The 19,477-nt window shown below is 38.4% G+C and overlaps 1 protein-coding gene across 3 annotated transcripts in view; it reads right to left on the reverse strand.

Annotated features, from left to right (window-relative positions):
* The window catches only part of NR1H4 (nuclear receptor subfamily 1, group H, member 4), a 40,390-nt gene extending 21,660 nt beyond the window's left edge, over positions 1-18,730 (reverse strand). For 2 of the 3 annotated variants that reach the window (XM_009999028.1, XM_009999026.1), the window contains exons 1-2: positions 12,450-12,589; positions 2,479-2,841 (exon numbers count right to left, since the gene is read on the reverse strand). In XM_009999028.1, the coding sequence (XP_009997330.1) occupies positions 2,479-2,841; positions 12,450-12,534 (448 nt within the window). In that variant the 5' untranslated portion in view covers positions 12,535-12,589. Of the gene's footprint in view, positions 1-2,478; positions 2,842-12,449; positions 12,590-18,648 lie in introns of those variants that run through there. The other variant, XM_009999027.1, reaches the window with a different exon arrangement.
* Between the last annotated feature and the right edge of the window lie 747 nt (positions 18,731-19,477).

A 19,477-nucleotide genomic window follows, 5' to 3' on the forward strand; every position in this document is an offset into this window, starting at 1 on the left:
CCCTTTTGAATAAGAATGTCCGTGATATCAGTGAAGCAGGGGTGCTGGAAGGTGGGTACTAGTCCTACAGAAATAAATCTGCATATTATTTTGGACACACCTTGAGCATGAATTAACAGCCTTCTTGCCACAAAGAAGGCTAATCTCATACTTGAATGCGAGACACATGAGGTAGTTCTCCTACTGCACTGATAAGACCACAACTGAAGTACCGAGTCCAAGTCTGGTCACTGTGCTTTGAGGGTAGTGTATACTATTATGAAAAGTTCTACAGGTGCACTAGAATGATCAGAGGTCTATAAAACATAGTATTCCCTTCAGCTTGTCAAACAGAATTACTATCCTCAGCATATCTTTTTACTGAATCAGCTGGTACCTTAATCACCTCTAAAGTTTATTGTAGAAACAGAATGCATTATCGTTTGAGAATTTAACTTTTACTATGTTTGATCAAGGGTACTATTCTTTGTAATTGATTTTGCACTCATGAAACAGAGCAAAAACATAAAATAAATTATGCCAATAAAGCAGTAAAATTATGGTTACATAGAGTGATCCAAACTGAATTAGTAAAGAGATGAACATGTTTCCTTTCACCATGGATTTTAGTTGGAGTATTTACCTAGTGGTTTAAACCTTTTTCCTAGAAATGTTCTTTACAAATTCTATAGTTTGTACTTTTAAGTCTGGAAATTGCTAAGACATTTAATAATGAAGTTGTTAAACATTAGGAATAGCTTACTAACAAAGCAAATTTATAATTACTTGGAATCTTCACATTAAAATAAAATTTAATCTGGTCTCTAATGACAGCATTCGTATGAGGTAATGAAAATATTTTTTACTTTGAGACTTTGGCTTTGAAAATATTCACACAGACAGCACAAAGAAACTGGTATCTTATTTATTGAAATTATTAACTACATAACCCTTGACTGCATTCATGTCTAGAGGGGTTGACCAGTGTGGTCTGGGATGCCCTCAGAAATTGATATGTAATAGATAAAGCAAAACCCCTAAATTAGTTCAAAGCCCACTCCCAGTGACAGTGAGCTCCATGTTCATGAAATATTTATTGACAAAATAGAATGAAAAACTGGGGCATTATTTGTCTTTCTGTAATGCACCACAGCCCTCTCAGAGTAACAATCTTTAGGTATAATAGTTATTCCATCAACTTAACGTTTTGTCCCTCTCTGCTAAAATACCTGGCAATCATATTTCCAGTAATGGCAGTGAGTTTCTATGTTCCATTTACTCTGACACTGGCTTGTGAATATTGTTCTCCTAGGCAGCAAGACATTTATCCTAGAGATACCACCTGCTTCTTGAAGAATGTCCCTCCCTAGGGACAGAGGTTACCCCCAGAAGAAAGTCTAGAATCAGAAACCCTTTCATTAAGACACCCACTGTACCCTTTGGGAGCTGGGTGAAACAGATTCTCTGGCAACATCCTGCAGGTGGGAGCTGACAGTTTACCCTTCCTCACTACAGAAGGCATTTGAGCTGGGTTTGCAGATGATTTCACAGCCAGCCTAGCACTGAACTCCCAAGGGCCTCCATGGGTTTGGTTCCTTCCACAGGGAGAGATCAGCACAAACAGAAGAAACTTAAAAGAAACTTCTTCGCTGTAAGTGTCCTCAAGGTCTGGAACAGGCTGCCCAGAAAGGCAGTTGAATCACCATCTCTGGGGTGTTTAAAAGATGTGTGGATGAGGTGTGTAGGAACATGTTTTAGCACTGGACTCAGTAGAGTTAGGTTAATAGCTGGACTTGATGATCTTAAAGGTCTTTCTCAACCACAACAGTTCTATGATTCTAACACCTTCCAAGACAGCAGAGCTAGGCTGCCAGGCCCCCACATGGAACCTGTTCTTCAGTTTACCAAGACCTAATGATGTCTCAAGAGCCATAGGTTGGCCAGCTGAGCTATATAATCACAGGACAATGATGGAAGATGCTGTCAATTTGTCTTGGGGAAAACACAGAGTAGTGTACACCAGATCCAAGTGTAAATAATAACATCATAGAATCATAGAATGGTTTGAATTGGAAAAGACTTTAAAGATCATCTAGTTCCAACCCCACTGCATGGGCAGAGACACCTCCCACTAGATCAGGTTGCTCAGAGCCCCATCCAACCTGGCCTTGAACACTTCCAAGGATGGAGCTTCCACAACTTCCCTGGGCAACCTGTTTCAGTGTCTCACCACCTTCTCACTAAAGAATTTCCTCCTGATGTCTAACCTAAATGTCCTCTCTCTTTCAGTTGTAATCCATCGCCCCCTGTCTTCTGACTACAAGCCCTTGAAAAAAGTCCCTCCCCAGCTTTCCTGTAGGCTCCCTTAGGTACTGGAAGGGCACTAGGAGGTCTCCCTGGAGCCTTCTCTTCTCCAGGTTGAACAATCCCAGCTCAAAAATATTCATAAACTGCTGTGCTTATTAGCTGAATTGTATTCTGTAATTGATTTAATCCTACCTTTGCATCCTTCACAAGTAAGAGCATTGTAGTGGTACCCAGAGGCTTTGTCACCGCAGACCACACAGAGCTCTTCTCCTTTCACTCTTCCTGTGGAATGACCCAGTCTAGGCTTTTTGGCCACAGGGATATCCATTATCTCTGTCTCCCTTGTGAAAAAGGTCTCTGAGGGTATTCTCCTGAGCTCATACATCCCAGGGGAATACCATTCCTCATGCTGTGGAGGGTAGAAGCCGAGGTTGGAGTAATAAGGTGGCGATGAAATCTGTGGCTGAACTTGAGGAAATGGCACATTGTTGTACTGTGTGTAAGGTGACACATCTGCCTCTTGCACTGGAGAACTCATTGGCTCTGAAAGGACACCTGAAAAATAATAATGCAAAACCAATTTTTATTGCTACCATGAAACTGCAGTTACAGTAGAAGTTTCCACTTTCAGGCATCCATCTCAAAAAACAAGGCACAATCATAAAGACTGCATTATCTGGACTCAGATTTGCTGTGGTCCTGGTCCTACACAAATAGATTGCAAGATGTTTTAAAACTCACTCAACCATTCTCAGCTATGCCTTTATTATTGATGGAAATGTCCATCACTGACACATTAAAAAATCTTGGAGAATACCATACAGCTAATCATATAAATGTGTTTACAAGGAAGAGCAATCCACACCACAGAGAAGCTAGCAATCCAAATTAGGTCTCACAGCAGAATGAAAGAAAACCAAACAGGAGCCAAAAATCCCATGGCATTGGTGAAAGTTAGATCAAGACTCAAGTATAATGTTAATTTCTACTTAATTCTCAATGAATATGTCATAGAATCATAGAATGGTTTGGGTTGGAAAGGACCTTAGAATCTAGATTCAACTCCCCTGACAGGGAAAAACCCCACTGGGGAAAGATGACAAGAGTGAGGCTTAATTAGAAGACTAAGAATATGAAATAAACCTTTAAGAAAAGCCTGAAAGGGGAAAGTGAAGTTAATAATGTTAATTTCTACTTAATTCTCAATGAATATGTCATAGAATCATAGAATGGTTTGGGTTGGAAAGGACCTTAGAATCTAGATTCAACTCCCCTGACAGGGAAAAACCCCACTGGGGAAAGATGACAAGAGTGAGGCTTAATTAGAAGACTAAGAATATGAAATAAACCTTTAAGAAAAGCCTGAAAGGGGAAAGTGAAGTTACCATGAAGGAATAGGGAAGATATTAATAATATAGTATGATAGAATCATAGAATGGTTAAGGTTGGAATGGACCTTAAAGATTATCAGGTTCTAACCTCCCTGCTATGAGCAGAGACACCTTACACCAGACCAGGATGCACAAAGCCTCATCCAGCCTGGTCTTGAACACCTCCAGGGAGGGAGCATCTACAACCACAACCTCCCTCAACAACTAATTCCAGTGCTCATTCAGCACTGCCCTCATGGAGGAAGAAATTCTTGCAAATATCTAACCTAAATTTACCCTTTTTCAGTGGTGAAATACAACTGTATTGCAATCCAGCCTCCAGTGGCTAACCAACCCGCCCCTGCAGGCTGCTCCCCACCCCAGCCTCTACAAGCTCAGTGAAGTTGTGTGGGTCTGATATGAGGCACCCCTGCAAGCCAGTACTACTCATCTCCCAGCCAACAGCAAACCTGGCAGAGCTACGAGGAATGGCAACGTTTCCTGTTGGGATTGACACAGTATCTGGAGGCTACCTTAACTTTGCCTATTAAATAGCAGATTTAAAAATTCCAACTACATAAATTTGATTTGTTTTTGTTTGTTGTGTTTTTTTTTCTATACTACAAGCACAACAACAGTCCCTGAACGGCATAATTAAAACCAACTCTATGTCAAACAGTTGAAAAGAGTAAATTAAAAGTTATTTGCAAACTACTTCATATTTTCTGTTGTAGAGAGCCACATCTTGCAGTTTCATGGAAACACTGACACAAGTCCTTCATTAGTTCCAAGAAGAGAATCTGAGAAAAATAATGCATATTTCCAGGAAGATGCTGAGTCTCTCTCTTAATGGAGTTGACAACATTATTTACAAGGAAATCATAGATTAATGTTCATTGGTGACCATTACTTAACAGTGCTTCAGAAGCACTTCAAAAAAATATTTTTGCTGACATAAAATTGGTTCCCTGACAAGGCTCCTTTACTTCTAAGGAATCAGAAACAATGAAAAAATGCTGACAGTTAAGAAGAGGGAACATCTGTAATGACAACAATAATTAATATCTCTAGCAGGGCATTCTTCCCTCTCCTTTGTCTCACTTCAATTAGTGCCAGAAACTAACCTTTTCGTTTCACCTACTTATTCACTTTCAAGGTCTCACGCTCTTGCTCTGCAGCCTTCTGCCCTTTATGGTGCTGCAGAAGCCATACAAGTGTTTTGGATTTGTGTGACTGCTGTATTGCCCACAGCATATCTTTGCCAGTAGCAAATGTTGAGGTCTCAGCTCGAGAATAAGCAGCAAGATGTAAGTCTGGAAGAATGTGACACAAGACCAAATGAGAATAATGGTGCTATTTGTTATTTACAATTAGTGTAATTATGGTTGCATTTAGTTGCTCCAGAAGAGGCAAAGGCCCTAAGTACTTCACTAGCAGAAGCAGAGTATCAGGAAGCACTCCCCAAACCCAGTTCATGCCCTTTAAATAAACAGCACAGACATATGGAGACCTGAGACAAAATACAGGCATCTGGGGACTCTATGGAAGAGCTTGGAGGTGATGTTACCACTTTATGCATCAAATGCAAACTGTCACTGATACCTGCCAGCTGCAAGGTGACAAAATACATAAAGGGTGAGGACAATAAGGAGTGGGTGGTCTGTCTTTAATTATATTTACCATTTGTTGAGACTGTTGCTCATGAAGACTGGTCAAGGTACTTCAGGTTGATTGTGAGACGCACAATCATTATAGAAACAATTCAGTCTCTCTTTGGAAAGGAATCTGTTCACCATGGAGACCTAAGTTTTCATTTGCTAGTTAGTTATTACTTTGTTGATTGAGCTTGCTGAAGGAACGTGGGACAATCCCAGAATGAAAAGGAAGTAACTGTTGATTTTTAACTTTATGCCATACACAGAAATTCCACAAAAACTCTATACCAGCCTCCTGAATTGCTTGGGTCTCTGAAAGAGCCAGAAGAGAAGGCAATACCCTTTACACAGAAAAAAAAAAAAAAAATTTAAAAAAATTAAATAAATAAATTTGAAGGCTTGTTAAAAAACCCAAGTCTGCTAAAAAGGCAATGCTGGGTGTTTCACCGTTTAGAAGTGTTTAGAAAACTATATTTAGAAAAATCTTCACAATCATTAACTCTGCTCCTTGTGGAAACAAACAAAAAAAATCTGAGTCCTAATGTATGAAGTCAAATACAGGAGAAAAAAACAACCAGCCTTTATCTATTTCTTTCCTTCAGCGTCGGGCATGTAGTTAAACCATCCATCTGAACTGAGTGCATGCTCAGAGCAGTGGAAGGGAAAGGGAAGAACAAGCAGGGTTGACAGAAGCTATGTTCCCCAGCCTTATGTGTTCACAAGGCTTCCAAGGAAAGCTGGAGAGGTTCTGCTTTCAGAGGTATATGGTGCACTGCTCTGTCTTGTGCCACGTTTGAAAACCACACTGATTTTTGGAATTATGCTTTGCAAAATACATGTGAGTCTAGACCAAACAGTTTCTTATCACAAAAGGAAACTAATCTTATCTTGCTAACTGGAATGCACATATACTTTTATCCAGATATATATTAGTAGAAGTCTGAGATGGGCTGGTCTTACACTGCTGTAACACACAAAATAGCCCGCTGAAGTGGCTGGAGTTGCAGTAGTATAAGCAGTGAAAGTGAAATCAGAAACAAGCTCACTGGAACACAGCTCTATTTTATGTTTGAGTGGTGTTAACTATTTTGAACATTTACCTGTTTTTCCCTTTGGGAAGCATACCTTTTACCTTTTTAAAGAAAGTGTCACAGTCCAAGCACACGCAAATGTGATATTACTTACAGCACTAAATCATTTAGATAAAGTTTTGCAAATAAATGTTTTTCAATGAAAAACATCTTACATAAATCTGGAAAGCATATTAATGTCAAAGTGGAACTTTCACATGGATGTGGTCATCATTTTACCCATATATTTTCACAGTCCCACTTGCAACTGAAACTCATTGGTGAGTTTTGCTTTTGTTACTTTAAATTTTACACAGAATATTTTACATAAGACTTGAAAAAATATTTGATATAAACTAAACAATGTAGAAAGGAAAGGGAATTTTCCTTGTAAGAACTAAAGAACATGTTTACAGTTTGCAGAATTATACTGAGGGTATGTGCAGATTGAAGGTGTTTTGCAGTCAGAATATTACAGAAATTACGAGATCACATTTTACTGAAAGTTATTTTTCCATTAATATAAAGCTAATTGAAGAGAAAAAAAATTCCAAGCAGGCTTAAAATACAAATGTCTGACTTTCTGTACAATATTCATGAAGGAACTTTAAGAAATAAGAACAAGGTTCAGAATTAAGTAATTTGGAAACCATAGCATAACTACTAATGAAATCCTGATTTAATTCCAAACAATTTATACAGATCTTTAGAGATCACTTAGTTTAAACAACCTTCTAGCATCCTACAGTTGCAAAGAAGAATGCAAGAACAGATGGCAAACATGTCCAACCAAGAATATGACAATATCCTACCTTAGGCAGTCTTTGGTCTGAGCAGTTCTTGAAGAAAAGTACTCTTGTTAAGGTACCCAGTCCTCCTTTCCCTCTCTTTTTCCTTTTTTCCCCCCAGTAAAAACTACAGTTTAAATAAAACTTCTTATTTCTTCTTTGTCCATATCCTGTTGACTTCTTTACTGTGAGAACTTTCTTTAAGGCTAGCAAAGGAGTGACATAGGCCAGAGGTTATTTAGTTTACTGATTAACTTAATTGCAGAGAAACTTGCTTGTAACTGTCTGAAACAATAGCAATATCCATTCCCTGCGTGGATTTACCTGGCTAAAATTTGGTTACCATTCAAGGGGATGCCTCCAAGTAGCCCAGCCTTGTAGTTTTGTACCTATTATGTTTTATTTACTGCCAAATTTCTATCAATAAATATTTAGACATATCAGGTGTTTCTGTGCTATAGATTAACCACTTCAATATCACAAGCAGCATGTGTCAGCTGACTGGATTATGTGCTTAAAAGCACATAAATGTTTTATTCTCAATAAAAGGCCAAAGTCCTCAGCCTATATTGGACACATCTGTACGACAAGATAGAAGAGTGCCCCAAGGCCAAATGTCAAGGATCAAGTCTCTATCTATGTGACATAGATGTAACTCTAACCCTCTCTAGAGTGGGCAGAGTCTGTACTATGAGTTGTTACTGACCTCAAGGCACCCATCCTCTAGATACTTGTAGGCATTAATAAGGTCTTCTCTCAGGCTTCTCTTCTCTAGGCTAAAGAGTCCCAGGTCAATCCACCTCACTGACCACTCATCTAGCCCATATTTCCTGGGTTTCCTAGTGGGGATGTTATGGGAGACAGCGTCAAAAGCCTTGCTGAAGTCAAGGTAGATAATGTCCATTGCTCCCCCTCATCTACCCAGACAGTTAAAGCGTAGTAGAACACAATCAGATTGATGAAGCATGATTTCCCTTTGGTGAATCCATTCTCCCAATGACAATCTTTGCTTTTAGCCCTCCAGGACTCTGCGTGCAAGGCTGTGCTGCCCTTCCAGCAAATATTAGCGTGGTTGAAGTCCACCATTTTGGTTTTGCCTTGCTTGGTGTTGCAACCTTCACCCTCATGGCCCTGTTCACCTGCATTCCTTCTTGTTACATTTTTTTTCTCGGATTGCCACTCTGTTTGGTTTGGCTCTCTTCATAATTATTGCACACTAATTTCTGTTTTAATTTGTGCTGGTTAGATTCCTTTTGATTTGGGGGTCTGCTACGGGCCTAATTATCTTCTCTGCAGGGTTGAAGCCAGATGTTGGATCATCTGCCAGGTGGTGCGAAAACAAATAGTTATTTAACATACCTTGTGATCTTGAAGCTGTTAAATCAGTTTGGACACTTTATCCTAATATTTGTATTTTTTTTCAAAACAAAACAGCATAAGCAGAACACATACAAATGTATCTCAAAGGAGTCAGACTTTTGTGCTCATCTTAGGCACTGTTCTTTGCCTACAATAACAATGTCATGGTGTTTTTCTTACATTGTCAAATGCTTGAGATAAGTTTAAATGTATTGCTTTCTTTTCCCCTTTGTTACTTGTAATTTTTTTGTTTCTTCTTTATTGTCCATTTCAACACAGCTTTTACAAGTGCTCATTCGTCCCAAAAACTTCTTTCTCAGGTGGGGATGTACAATGAGGGTGGCATTTCTTGTTTTGTTATATTTGGATGTCACATTACAAGAAAACATTGTCAGGACACCAAAAATACTAAAAATACGTATTTAGTAAAATTAAACACATAATAGTAGTGACTTATCTTTTTAGAAATAATTCCATCATCTTATAGCTGAAGTTTCATACTTAATACCTTGCATATTCTTCACTCCTGTGTAAGATGCTTTCACAGAAAATAGAATGGGACTATTACTTTAAAGGTTTGCTACTTACTCAGCATATCAATGACAGCTTGAGTCAAATGCCATATATATTTCAGATGTCATACAGATATATAAGTTTACCTTGTACATTTATAATGTGAAGGAGACATTTTTGGTGTCTGCAAATATGTTCAGTCCCTTGTAAAAAAGGGCAAGTGATAACCATTGGAAGAAATGAGTGAGATACAGGTATTTAGCACGTTTTGGTTCTAATATGGAAAGCTTTTGAAGGCAATTGAAATATGTTAATAAATCCCTTTTTGCAACACTCTGCTGTCCCAGCTGAATTGTCAAGTCTTAGATCAAGGCTCATCAGCTTCAGCCCAGAGCTCTGCTAATGTACCTCAGTGTCTTCTAGGTCATGTCTTGTGTCCAGTCAGTTTGGAGCAAAGTGAAGGAGCTCAGATCAGTCTACATCTCTCATGGTAGAAGTGTCCATGGGACAAATTAATGGCTCCAAAGTGAACTACAAAGCACCCAAAGGTTTTGAAGATCAGGATTTCAGTCCTAAATTACAAAGGCTAATAATGCAGATTGGTAGGTGTGACACTTTCTCTTAATTCAGGATGTGAAACTGGACCAATCTTCATTTGGTGGGCCCAGTTCAATTCATTAGGGCTTGAGAAATAAAAAATACATTGTTTGTCTGAGGAAAAGAAATATCTTAACAGGACAGGTTCCCTGGAAATCCATGCACCTCTGGGATTTCTTGTCATTAATATTCCCTTTCCCTCACTGGAAAAATAGCTGCAAAGAAGAAAAAGTTGATCTTGCATGCAGATGCTGTAGAGGATGCATTTTACACATCTGCATTTGAATACTTCTTCAAAAAGATGTTTTCTATGAAGAGATCTAAGATGTTTCTAAATCACCTGGGTAGTGAGGCAGAAATATAGAAGCAGCTTACCAGGAAAGCAGGGTGGAAAGGAAGTACCCTGACTTCTGCTAGGTTAAAGATCCTTCCTAATTTGCATTTTGAGCCCCTTTTTCTGGGAACTTGTAGCTACAGAAGTGAAAAACTACAGTTTAAACACACAAACTCCAATGACGCCAGGAGATAGCTTACTGTAGACATACCCTATTAAAACAGCAACACACAATTTTCAACTACTGAAAGGGAGAAAACTTTTCTTTTTTTATTTGTTTAAACTTGTCTGAAATCTGCTACAACCAGAAATCCTGAGGGTATGTAGAACTTCCCTGGAATTACCATGATGATGAGGCTCACAGCACAAGCAACTCAAAATTGACAGCATTTATTTTGAGAGACCTGGACCTGGTGCTAATGTTTGGAGATGCACTTAAATTTGGTTTTGAAGGTCTAAGAACACTCTACCCGAAGACTGAGTGAAGCATGAGAAGAAAATATATTCCCAAGGTTTTGTACAGAATGTGAGTATGCATCTTTGAATAAGGAGACTTTTGTGTGAAGGCTGATGTTTTTTAAGCCAGCGATTTCTCCATTGTATTACATCAGCTGTAATGTGTGAGGAGTCCTGAGCGAAATGAATGTTCTAAGGGTCATTTAGAAGAAAAGCTTTCTTCCTGTTTCTTTGGGGTAACAAGTCTGTACCTGCCAAAACTGAACATTAAAAAAATGTGAGTAGTTTACAAATATAAAATTGAGGCCATCTCCTACATGCATTTTGAAGAGATGGAGTAATATTTTCACAATGAGCAACTTTGTGGACTCAGGTGCATATTATTTCTGAAGTTTTCTTCAGCTATAAAAGTGAAAGACACCAAATTTGCAAAGAGTTCATTTTTGAGAGCTGAGTGACATCCCAGAAAACAGGACCAAATGGCTATACAAAACAGAAGTCAGCTTAAGTGAAACACAGCAGGAGGGTAAGTCTCCTTCCTAAAGGGGACTGCTGATTCAACCCCTAATACTTTATTACTTTCTGTTACAGAAATGTCAGTTTGAATTAAATCTCCATTGTGCTGAGCTTTGAACATCTATAATGGGAGACAAAATCCCTCTTCTGAAGACCTCACAGTTTCTGAGTAAGGTTTTAATGTGGAGGGGAAGTATTTTACATTTACATGCTTCCTTATATTTCGAAGCTACCTAATCATTACTCTTTCAAAATAGTGAAATAATTAGTGAAAAAGTAGACATAAGGGGAAAACTCTTCCTGACAAAATGTGAAGCAGTTCAGTTATGCAGGACTTTTAAAGGGATGACTGGACAGAAAATGTGTTTTCTTTCTATGTCATGGCCTGACATTGAAATTAACAGGTAGCAAGGAAGTGTTTTAGCTATTTACATATACTTTTTTAACAACGGCAAAAACGTTTCTCCCACCAAAATCCAACACATTTAGACAAAAATCCAATAACAGTAATGCAATGGGAGTTGTCTATGATTAGTGGTAGTACTTCAGTTTAGTTGTATGAAGGCAGAAGACTGGAAATGGTCTGATTTGGAGAGATCATCTCAAATTCTTAGAGCTCTGCAGCAGGAGTGACTCCACGTGTCAGACTCCCTCCATGCCCAAGCCATTATTCTTGTTTCAGATAGATCAAACTGAAATGTTTTCAGTTTTTCCAGCACTCAAAAAGACAGAATTCTGGTCTTATTTGGACTGGAAACTTCTGAATTGTTGCAGCTTTCTGTGGGGGTCTGCATTGTGTTTGAGGCCCTGAATGTATCATGTATCCCCTCTGCTGCCAAAAGAAAGGCTAAAAAATGTATTATTCTATTTATTTTTTTTTCCTTAGGAGTACATCTAACAGAAGACAGCTTCTCCATGCTTATAAAATATTGACCAAGAATTCTTCATTCATTAACAACTCCTGCATAGCCTTGAAAAAAATCAGTGGAACTAGAGCAAGGAAAATTTTCCAGCCTGCATTATAAATTTTCTTACGCATTGAATTTAATAGTGTAAGTTTTTAATGGTTTCAATATGACAATGGTTTTAATTTAGGTGAAATTACTTTCATGAATTTGCATAATATAGCAATGCACATACATTGCAGAATAATTTCACTACAAATGAACTGAAAATATATGTGCTCAGCTTGATTTAAATTATTCACATGAAGATAACATCCAGGCTACATACAAAGGTCTGTCTTTGCTGAGTGATTTCAGGTATTAGAACAGTGCCATAAAAACAACCTACAGGCTCTGCTATGAGCAGTGATGAGAGCAATAGCATGTAAGATGACATTAACACCACTAACCTCGTACTTGTTTTTCCTTCCATAGTTACTGTAGATTCAAGAAAGTTGGCACATGCCAACTACCTATCCTTGACCTGAAGTTTCAGTGTATTTTCCTCTAGGTTTCCAAGTGAAGGATAGCTAGCTATTTTAAACTAATTTTGTGACTTACCAAATAAGTGAGGAACTTCAGCAAGAGAAAATCCATCAGCAGTGGCTAGCTGGTGATGTCCTATTAAATTCATTTCAGATCCCATTTGTTCTTCAGTTCAAGAGAAATATGCTAATTAAAAAACAGGTTGAAAGGAGACCCTAAAAGATATAAAGCAAAAACAATATTTAAAACCAGATAACTATTTTTTGTGTACCTGTTGTTAGGCAAAATTCAGGAGGTTGTTTCAATATTTAGTGTAATAAATGTTGGCTTGAAGATACGATGTCTAATTCAGCTTTTAAATAAAATGCTGCATCTAGTTTGTTTATTTTTTCCTTGTTGTGGCATATTTTATTTGCCAGCCTACTGCTCTTCATTTAAAACTAATGGCAGTTTATGCTCAACCTTGTTCAAATATTCACAGACTGAAGCACTGGCCTGACCTGCTGAGGGCATGTTGCCCAGCCCCTGCTTCCAGGGAATATAATTTGTTTGCATTATTTTTCCATCACTCTTTCATCATTTCACTGCTTTTGCTTAGTGACAAAGTAGAAGTTTATGGTTAGGTCAGAAAAACCAAGTCAGGAAACTTGAGTTTAATTTCCAGTGACTGGCTCTTTATCTTGCCCTCAGTAATTACTGCCTGAACAAGATAAACGGTGGCAAAAACAGTATCCTGGCTTGAGCCAGGACAGAAGCAATTTTCTTTTAGTAATTTTACTACTTTTACAGAAAGGAAAATCTTTGTTAAAGAACCAGGCTCTCCTGCTTGTTTCTTTTGTGGTTTCACACAGCTGTATAAATCTGTGTGAAATATATGTACATATATATATGTGTGTGTTTATATACTCTATAACTCTACTTTGGGGAGGTTGGGAGATGCTTGTGGTCCACTCACTAACATACTTCCTACCAGGTCAAATGGAGCAGTTCTTGTCTCCTGAGGTTGACGGGGGCACTTTACTCAGGTCTTTTATTTCTCACTCTCTTAGATAAGACACAAGAGATCTGCCATTGTCTCCTACTGAAGCAGAAGCTGTAGCTGTAGCAGCACCACATCCAGGAGGAAGGTGTGCAAGAGGCTCCCTTGCCCAGGTCTGGCTCATGTGGGTGGGATGGGGCAACTCAAGATTGCATTTGAAGCAGGACCACCAGCAACAGGAGAACGTACAGCTCCAGCAAGGAGACATCTCAAGCGTTTATGCAGACACTAAGAAGATTCTGCATAAAGTTGACAAAAATATGTTTTGCTTTGTTTATAGTCTTAATCCTTTATTAAGTTTTATTCCCATGGGACTGTCCCTGGGACTGCATTTCCACTCACTGCAGGCATTTGAGAGTTGCAGCCCTGTTGGCTTCTCAGTGAGGGCTCAGCATGTTTCTCAAGCAGAAGTGAAGTCATCTGACAAAAATGTGAGTGTAGCAGAAGGCCCCAGTGCTGAGCTGACTGGGAAGCAGCTTGTGAGAGTGGCAAGCACACTGTAATTATATTCAGATTTGTCTGTAAGGATTCATTAAGTTCTTTCTTAACATAAACAAAGGCCCTCTAATTAGACAGATGCATTTTAAATGTCTGCCCACACATAATTTAAACAGTTTACTCAGAAATGTCAAAAGCTACTTGTATCACAGACCAGATAGGGTTCTTGTGGCAAATAACATATAAACACACAGCCTCAAATCTAGCACGGAAACAGTTTTGCAACAGCAAAAAAACTCCATATATCCCAGGATGGGTGTTGGCAACCAGCCCAGCCATCCCAGTAGGCCCACTGCTACTTCCAAGCATTTTAATGCCTCGTTACCATGTTTGCTGGGGAAGGTATCTGCTGGACTCAAGAGGTAGGGCTGCCCAGATGGCTGCAAAAGTCTTACAACTCCTGACATACAGTTTGGTCATGAACTGACCATGTCAGACCCTTGGGAGCTGGTTCCTGTTACAGACCATTACAAGAGTTCTAGCACTCACCAAGAGAAACATCAAAATGAGTCATCTCCAGAGGGTTCCTGCATGTTTCTCTGAATTTTCTTGCTGAAGACCAGAGGAGGTAGGCCATGCCCACCCTCTTCTCTTGTTGAAGCCCTTGATAGCTTTCTTACAGCTCACAAGTGTGTAGCCCTTAGTTTCTTGCAGGACTAGCTCTCCCTGAAGCCAGATTGGAAGATTATGTTCCATCATCACTACTACTGCTTCTCGTGTTTCCTCCTCAGGCTCTATATGAGGAGATAACACTGCAACAGCTGACATGTCAGTGGTGGGATTGTGAATTTCTACGTGTTCATACAGAATCTAGAAATTACCTTCTCAGGAAATGCTGGATGCTATATGAAAATACTTTAAAGACAGTCCTAATATGACTCCATTTTAAGGTATTTTGTTAAACTGTTGGGATACAGTCAGACTTTCAACACATAGCTTCTTGGGTTGGAAGTTATCTATCCTGCATATGTCTAGTCTGTGCTGCAAATAAAGGAGAAAGCAAGCAAGCAAGCTATTTTTTTCAATGCTAATATAGTGCCTGTGTTTCTACAGTCTTTGAAATGACTATAAACTTGTTTCTTTGAGGTCACTACATTTTTTAACATCATTAGATAATGTCCCTCTTAAACTTCAAGGCAGACTTCTTTGAATCTGTTGTTCTTTACATACACACACACAAACTTTGTTGCTTTATTCCTGCCTTGTTTATAGTAAGAAACTTGAGGATATATTTGTCATAACCTCCCAGTATGCAAGGACATTACAGGTTATGTCTCTCTATCCCTCCTGCCATGTTAATTTTAATCTGGATGGATTCAGTTCAAGTCAAATATTCATTATGATTTTAAAGTTCCCACCCTTTTTAGTAATTCATTTTCTTAAATATATTCAGCTGATGTAGACCATTTAGTGGACTTAATGGAATAATCTTGTCTTCTGGGGATTTCTGCAAGGCACAAGACATGTTTACATTAAAAAGGCTGGAAATTTATTTTCAATTCAATGTAGCTTTGCTACTGTATATTTGCCTGAACACCAAACTCTTCATTAAATACTGATTGAGATTTTGCTTTGATTTGCCCTTGAATCCAGCCTGTTCTGAGCCATCTATCCTATATTATATTTATTCAATTAATTTCACCAGTATTTAAAAGCAGCAGCTACTGATTTCCAGCTTTCAGACCTACAGCAGGTACACAATATGGAGCATTTAAGCCCTATTTTTTCCACACACTGCTCAGTTCTGGGAAATGGTATAGGCCACCATAAGTAGGTGTCACAAGGCATCACAGGTCCAGGGGTGGACTCTCATTTCAAAGAGCCAGTGCCACAATGCACAACCCATCATTAGCTTCTTCTCAGCCTAATCCTCCCAGGCTGCTTCTGCAGTTAAACAGCTGTGGTCTCAGCTGGCTGCAGCTTCCATGGAGCAGAAGTATTGTGGCCAGTGGGATAGTCACATCCACCAGACATACGAGGCACCAAAGTTGCTACTAACATGGCTGGGTGACAAAGGGTGTCACCTATGCACAGAACCTCTTGGCAGAATTATTCTTTTAAGAAATTGTGTCTGAATCATTTTTTTGGCTGGTAACAAAGTTATGTCATCTCGGCTTCCAAAATGATTTCATCTACATGGACTGGGATCAGTAACTTCTTTCTCAGCTCTTCTTCATTCTCAGACAAAACCACATAATAGTGTAATGCTTCTTGCTGTTATTCACAGGCATGTTTGGTACGACTAAACATTTATAGGTATCTCTACCTCATGCTTGCTTCTTTAAATTAAATGCGTCTTTTAGCTGCTGCTATCAAGATTAATCTAGGCTACCATGGCCAATTTGACTGCTATGCTATTCTTTTTTAACAAAAAAGTACATCAGACAGATATGTAAAAGCTGAAATAAATGCAAATGCAGGAAATCTATATTGTTCTTCAAAATAAGAGCCCCTCAAGATAAATTAAGAGGCACGGGATAAGTGAAAGCTTTTTTTTCCCAAATAATTATTTTCATTAACTTGTTAATAAATCTATTTGCTCCATTAGCTTTTGAGATTATTTTCATAGGCCAAAAATATACAACGAAAACCAGCAATCAGTATGCATAAAATAAAAAATATACCTAATTACTTGAGACTGTTCTAATCAGTTGCATATTAAAAGCTCTGAATTACATCAAACTTTATTAGATGAATCCTTTAGCATACTTAAGAACAGTCACGTGGTGCATGTTTATGTATTCTGCGTTTAACTGGGAAAACCGAGATCTATATGACTATATCTGTGGCTTGTTATTTCACTGTGTGTATGCACATGTATACATACTCAGCTTTTTTACAGGATATACGTTCATGGGAGTATACAAATATATATACATTCACATATTCATGCGGGTGTAGGTTTCAGATTTATTGTGGTCTATTATCAGTGGACTACCTCTGACCCTGCCAGGGTCAATACTGAAGTTTCCTCTGGGTTCTGTGTAAGCAAAGCCAAGCCTCTTAATGAAACAATTAAAATTAAAATTAAATTCAACTAGGCTTACTAAAAGACAAAAGCATCATAGCCCCATTCTTTCAGATAAGCAAAAATACGTTTGATCATCAGGAAAGCTCCATGATAGCCCTATTGCATCTTGCCTTCAGAAGAATAATTGAATCTATTTCAATTGCTCAGTAAAAGAAAATATATCAAAGCACTGGCAAAACTTTTCACAAATATAGTGAGGTGCAGTTCCCTCCTTCTGTCCCGTAATATCATCCTGTTCTTTACACATTTGGCTGCCATTTACTCAAAGAGAAATTTCTGTCACATCATTCATCTATGATCTGACCCAAACACTGTTAACATCAATGGGAAGATTCCTGCCTAGTTCACAGGCTTTTGATCTGGCCTTTTTGTAGAACATTTAGTGCAGTGCCTCACTTATTGGAGAGGGGTTTTTATTTGCTTGCTTGTTTGTTTGAAAGGATATCAAACAGACATGAAAGCATTAGGAAGATTTGTGCTCCATGTTTCCAGCCTTTTGCTGCCAGACCATTTCAGCACACGTGGCACGATGGGCAGCTACACTCAACTGATGCAAAAAACAAGCTACAATATGAGCAAGTTTGAGAACCATAGGCATGACTGGTGTTACTGTCTTTGAAGTTTACTGTTTAGATTGTTCAATGTGATGTTAAAAATCAGACCAATGAAGAGACACAGGACACAGAAAAAGTATAGAATGTTCTTACAGTCTAATTCTGACTCTAAATCAATCACAAGTAAAACTGAAATGTCTACCAGAAATCTCAGAGGCATTTCTGTAGATAAGCAAGTAACTTTAAAGAGTGAACCAGCTTCTGATTGTCCCTGGGATGACCTGCTCAACCCCATTTCTGTGTGTTTTCCTTTCTCCAGTATCTTTTTCTGTCTAAACTAATACAACTGCAAATCCTACTTTGTTAATCTGGTTTTGGATTCCCATCTAGACTACTGGAATCCCAATCTAGTTTGGGATCTCTACGTTCTCTATAACACAAGCAATAGCAATAAAAATAACAAAAGCCAAATGTGTCATACCACAATTATAGTTTTCTGAAGATAAATGGTTAGTAGGAACACTAAAAAAAATAATTACATTTTCTTAAAAACTGTCCATGGATTCAAATACTAGTTACTTGAAATGTGAAACTCCCTTTTTCTTGTACTAGTTATGTGATAAGCACAAAAGTCCTGGACTTCGGAAGATGCACCTGGATTCTGCACACAAAACCGTTCAACAAATCACATAAAACAAACAAAACTGCTCCCTTTCTGGCTTGTCCTCTGTCCTCCCATTACTAACATGTGAAAAATTTTCAGTTCCTAAAAAGATAAAAAATTTGTACAAACCAGTACAATTTCAAAGCTGATGGACATAATTAATGAGATAGTTTTATTGAAGGAAAGAATCCGTATCAAAGTTGTGCTTTCTTTTCCAGTGACACACAGACACAGAAGCCAGCTTTCTCAGGACAAATTCCAACACTGTCATGATTTTTCAGGACCTTAACACTTTTACCAAGGGGAATTCCTTCTGTTGCACCAGTTTTATAGCTGAAATTACTTCTTTTATTATTCTTCAATACAATGCTAGCTTTTTTTTTTTTCTGGTAAAAAATCCATTAACATCCATAAAATAATTCAGGTGAGAAAATTACTTTTCTATTACATAACAGCAAGAGCTATCAGTTTAAGAAATTATTACTTACTGTTCTTTTCTGGAAGAATGCAGATGGCAGGATGTAAGACAGTTCTGTGCTCAGTGCAGTATCCTAATGATTCTCACACAGGAACTTTTTTGTTTTGGTTTTTTTGGGGGTTAGCAGAAGCCTGTAGTGATAACACAATGAATCAAAGCTTGGGCTCATTGGCTCAGTGCCCTAATGGACAAGGATTACTCATTAACAATTCTCTCTTTGCGAAACTCTCCAAACACAGACTATGTTAAAACATTGTTAATTCCAGCTTCTCCACCAGCTCAGATACTTGAGATGCTCATTAATGCTCTGGTTGGGTGTAGGGGGGAATTGACTCAGAAAGTGGGGTGATAGTACCTTGTTGCTGATTATAACACTTTTCTTGCACATTTACATTATTATGACATGCTCAGCCTCCTTGTCTCTCTCACCCAAGGACCCTGATGTCATTCCAAGACATAAACCTGACTTCTGAGTATTTCTGTTATTCTTTACAAATTTTAGGGGAACTGAGCATTACAGGGCTATAAATTACATCAGCAGAGAGATGAGCACATTAAAGTTTGGTTTCTGAATCTGCTGTACTCTCTAACAAACTGCATCATTTTGATTTTGGCTCACCCTGTAAAGCTTTAGGCATGAAACAGAGGCCCTTAACTTTAAACCTAGTAGATTCATGCACATTTTGTGCACAAGAGGAAGAAAACGGTACCTGTAGATGCTGAATTACATCCTGGGTGGGCAGCACTAAATCTGAAAATGCTGATCTCTTGCCACTGACAGAAAGGGGACCTTGAACCCCTACATCCCCACTTATCCAGTACAGGAATCTGAAGTAAAC

The sequence above is a fragment of the Chaetura pelagica genome, unplaced genomic scaffold (genome assembly GCF_000747805.2).
Source record: "Chaetura pelagica isolate M959 unplaced genomic scaffold, ChaPel_1.0 scaffold725, whole genome shotgun sequence".
Lineage (NCBI taxonomy): Eukaryota > Metazoa > Chordata > Aves > Apodiformes > Apodidae > Chaetura > Chaetura pelagica.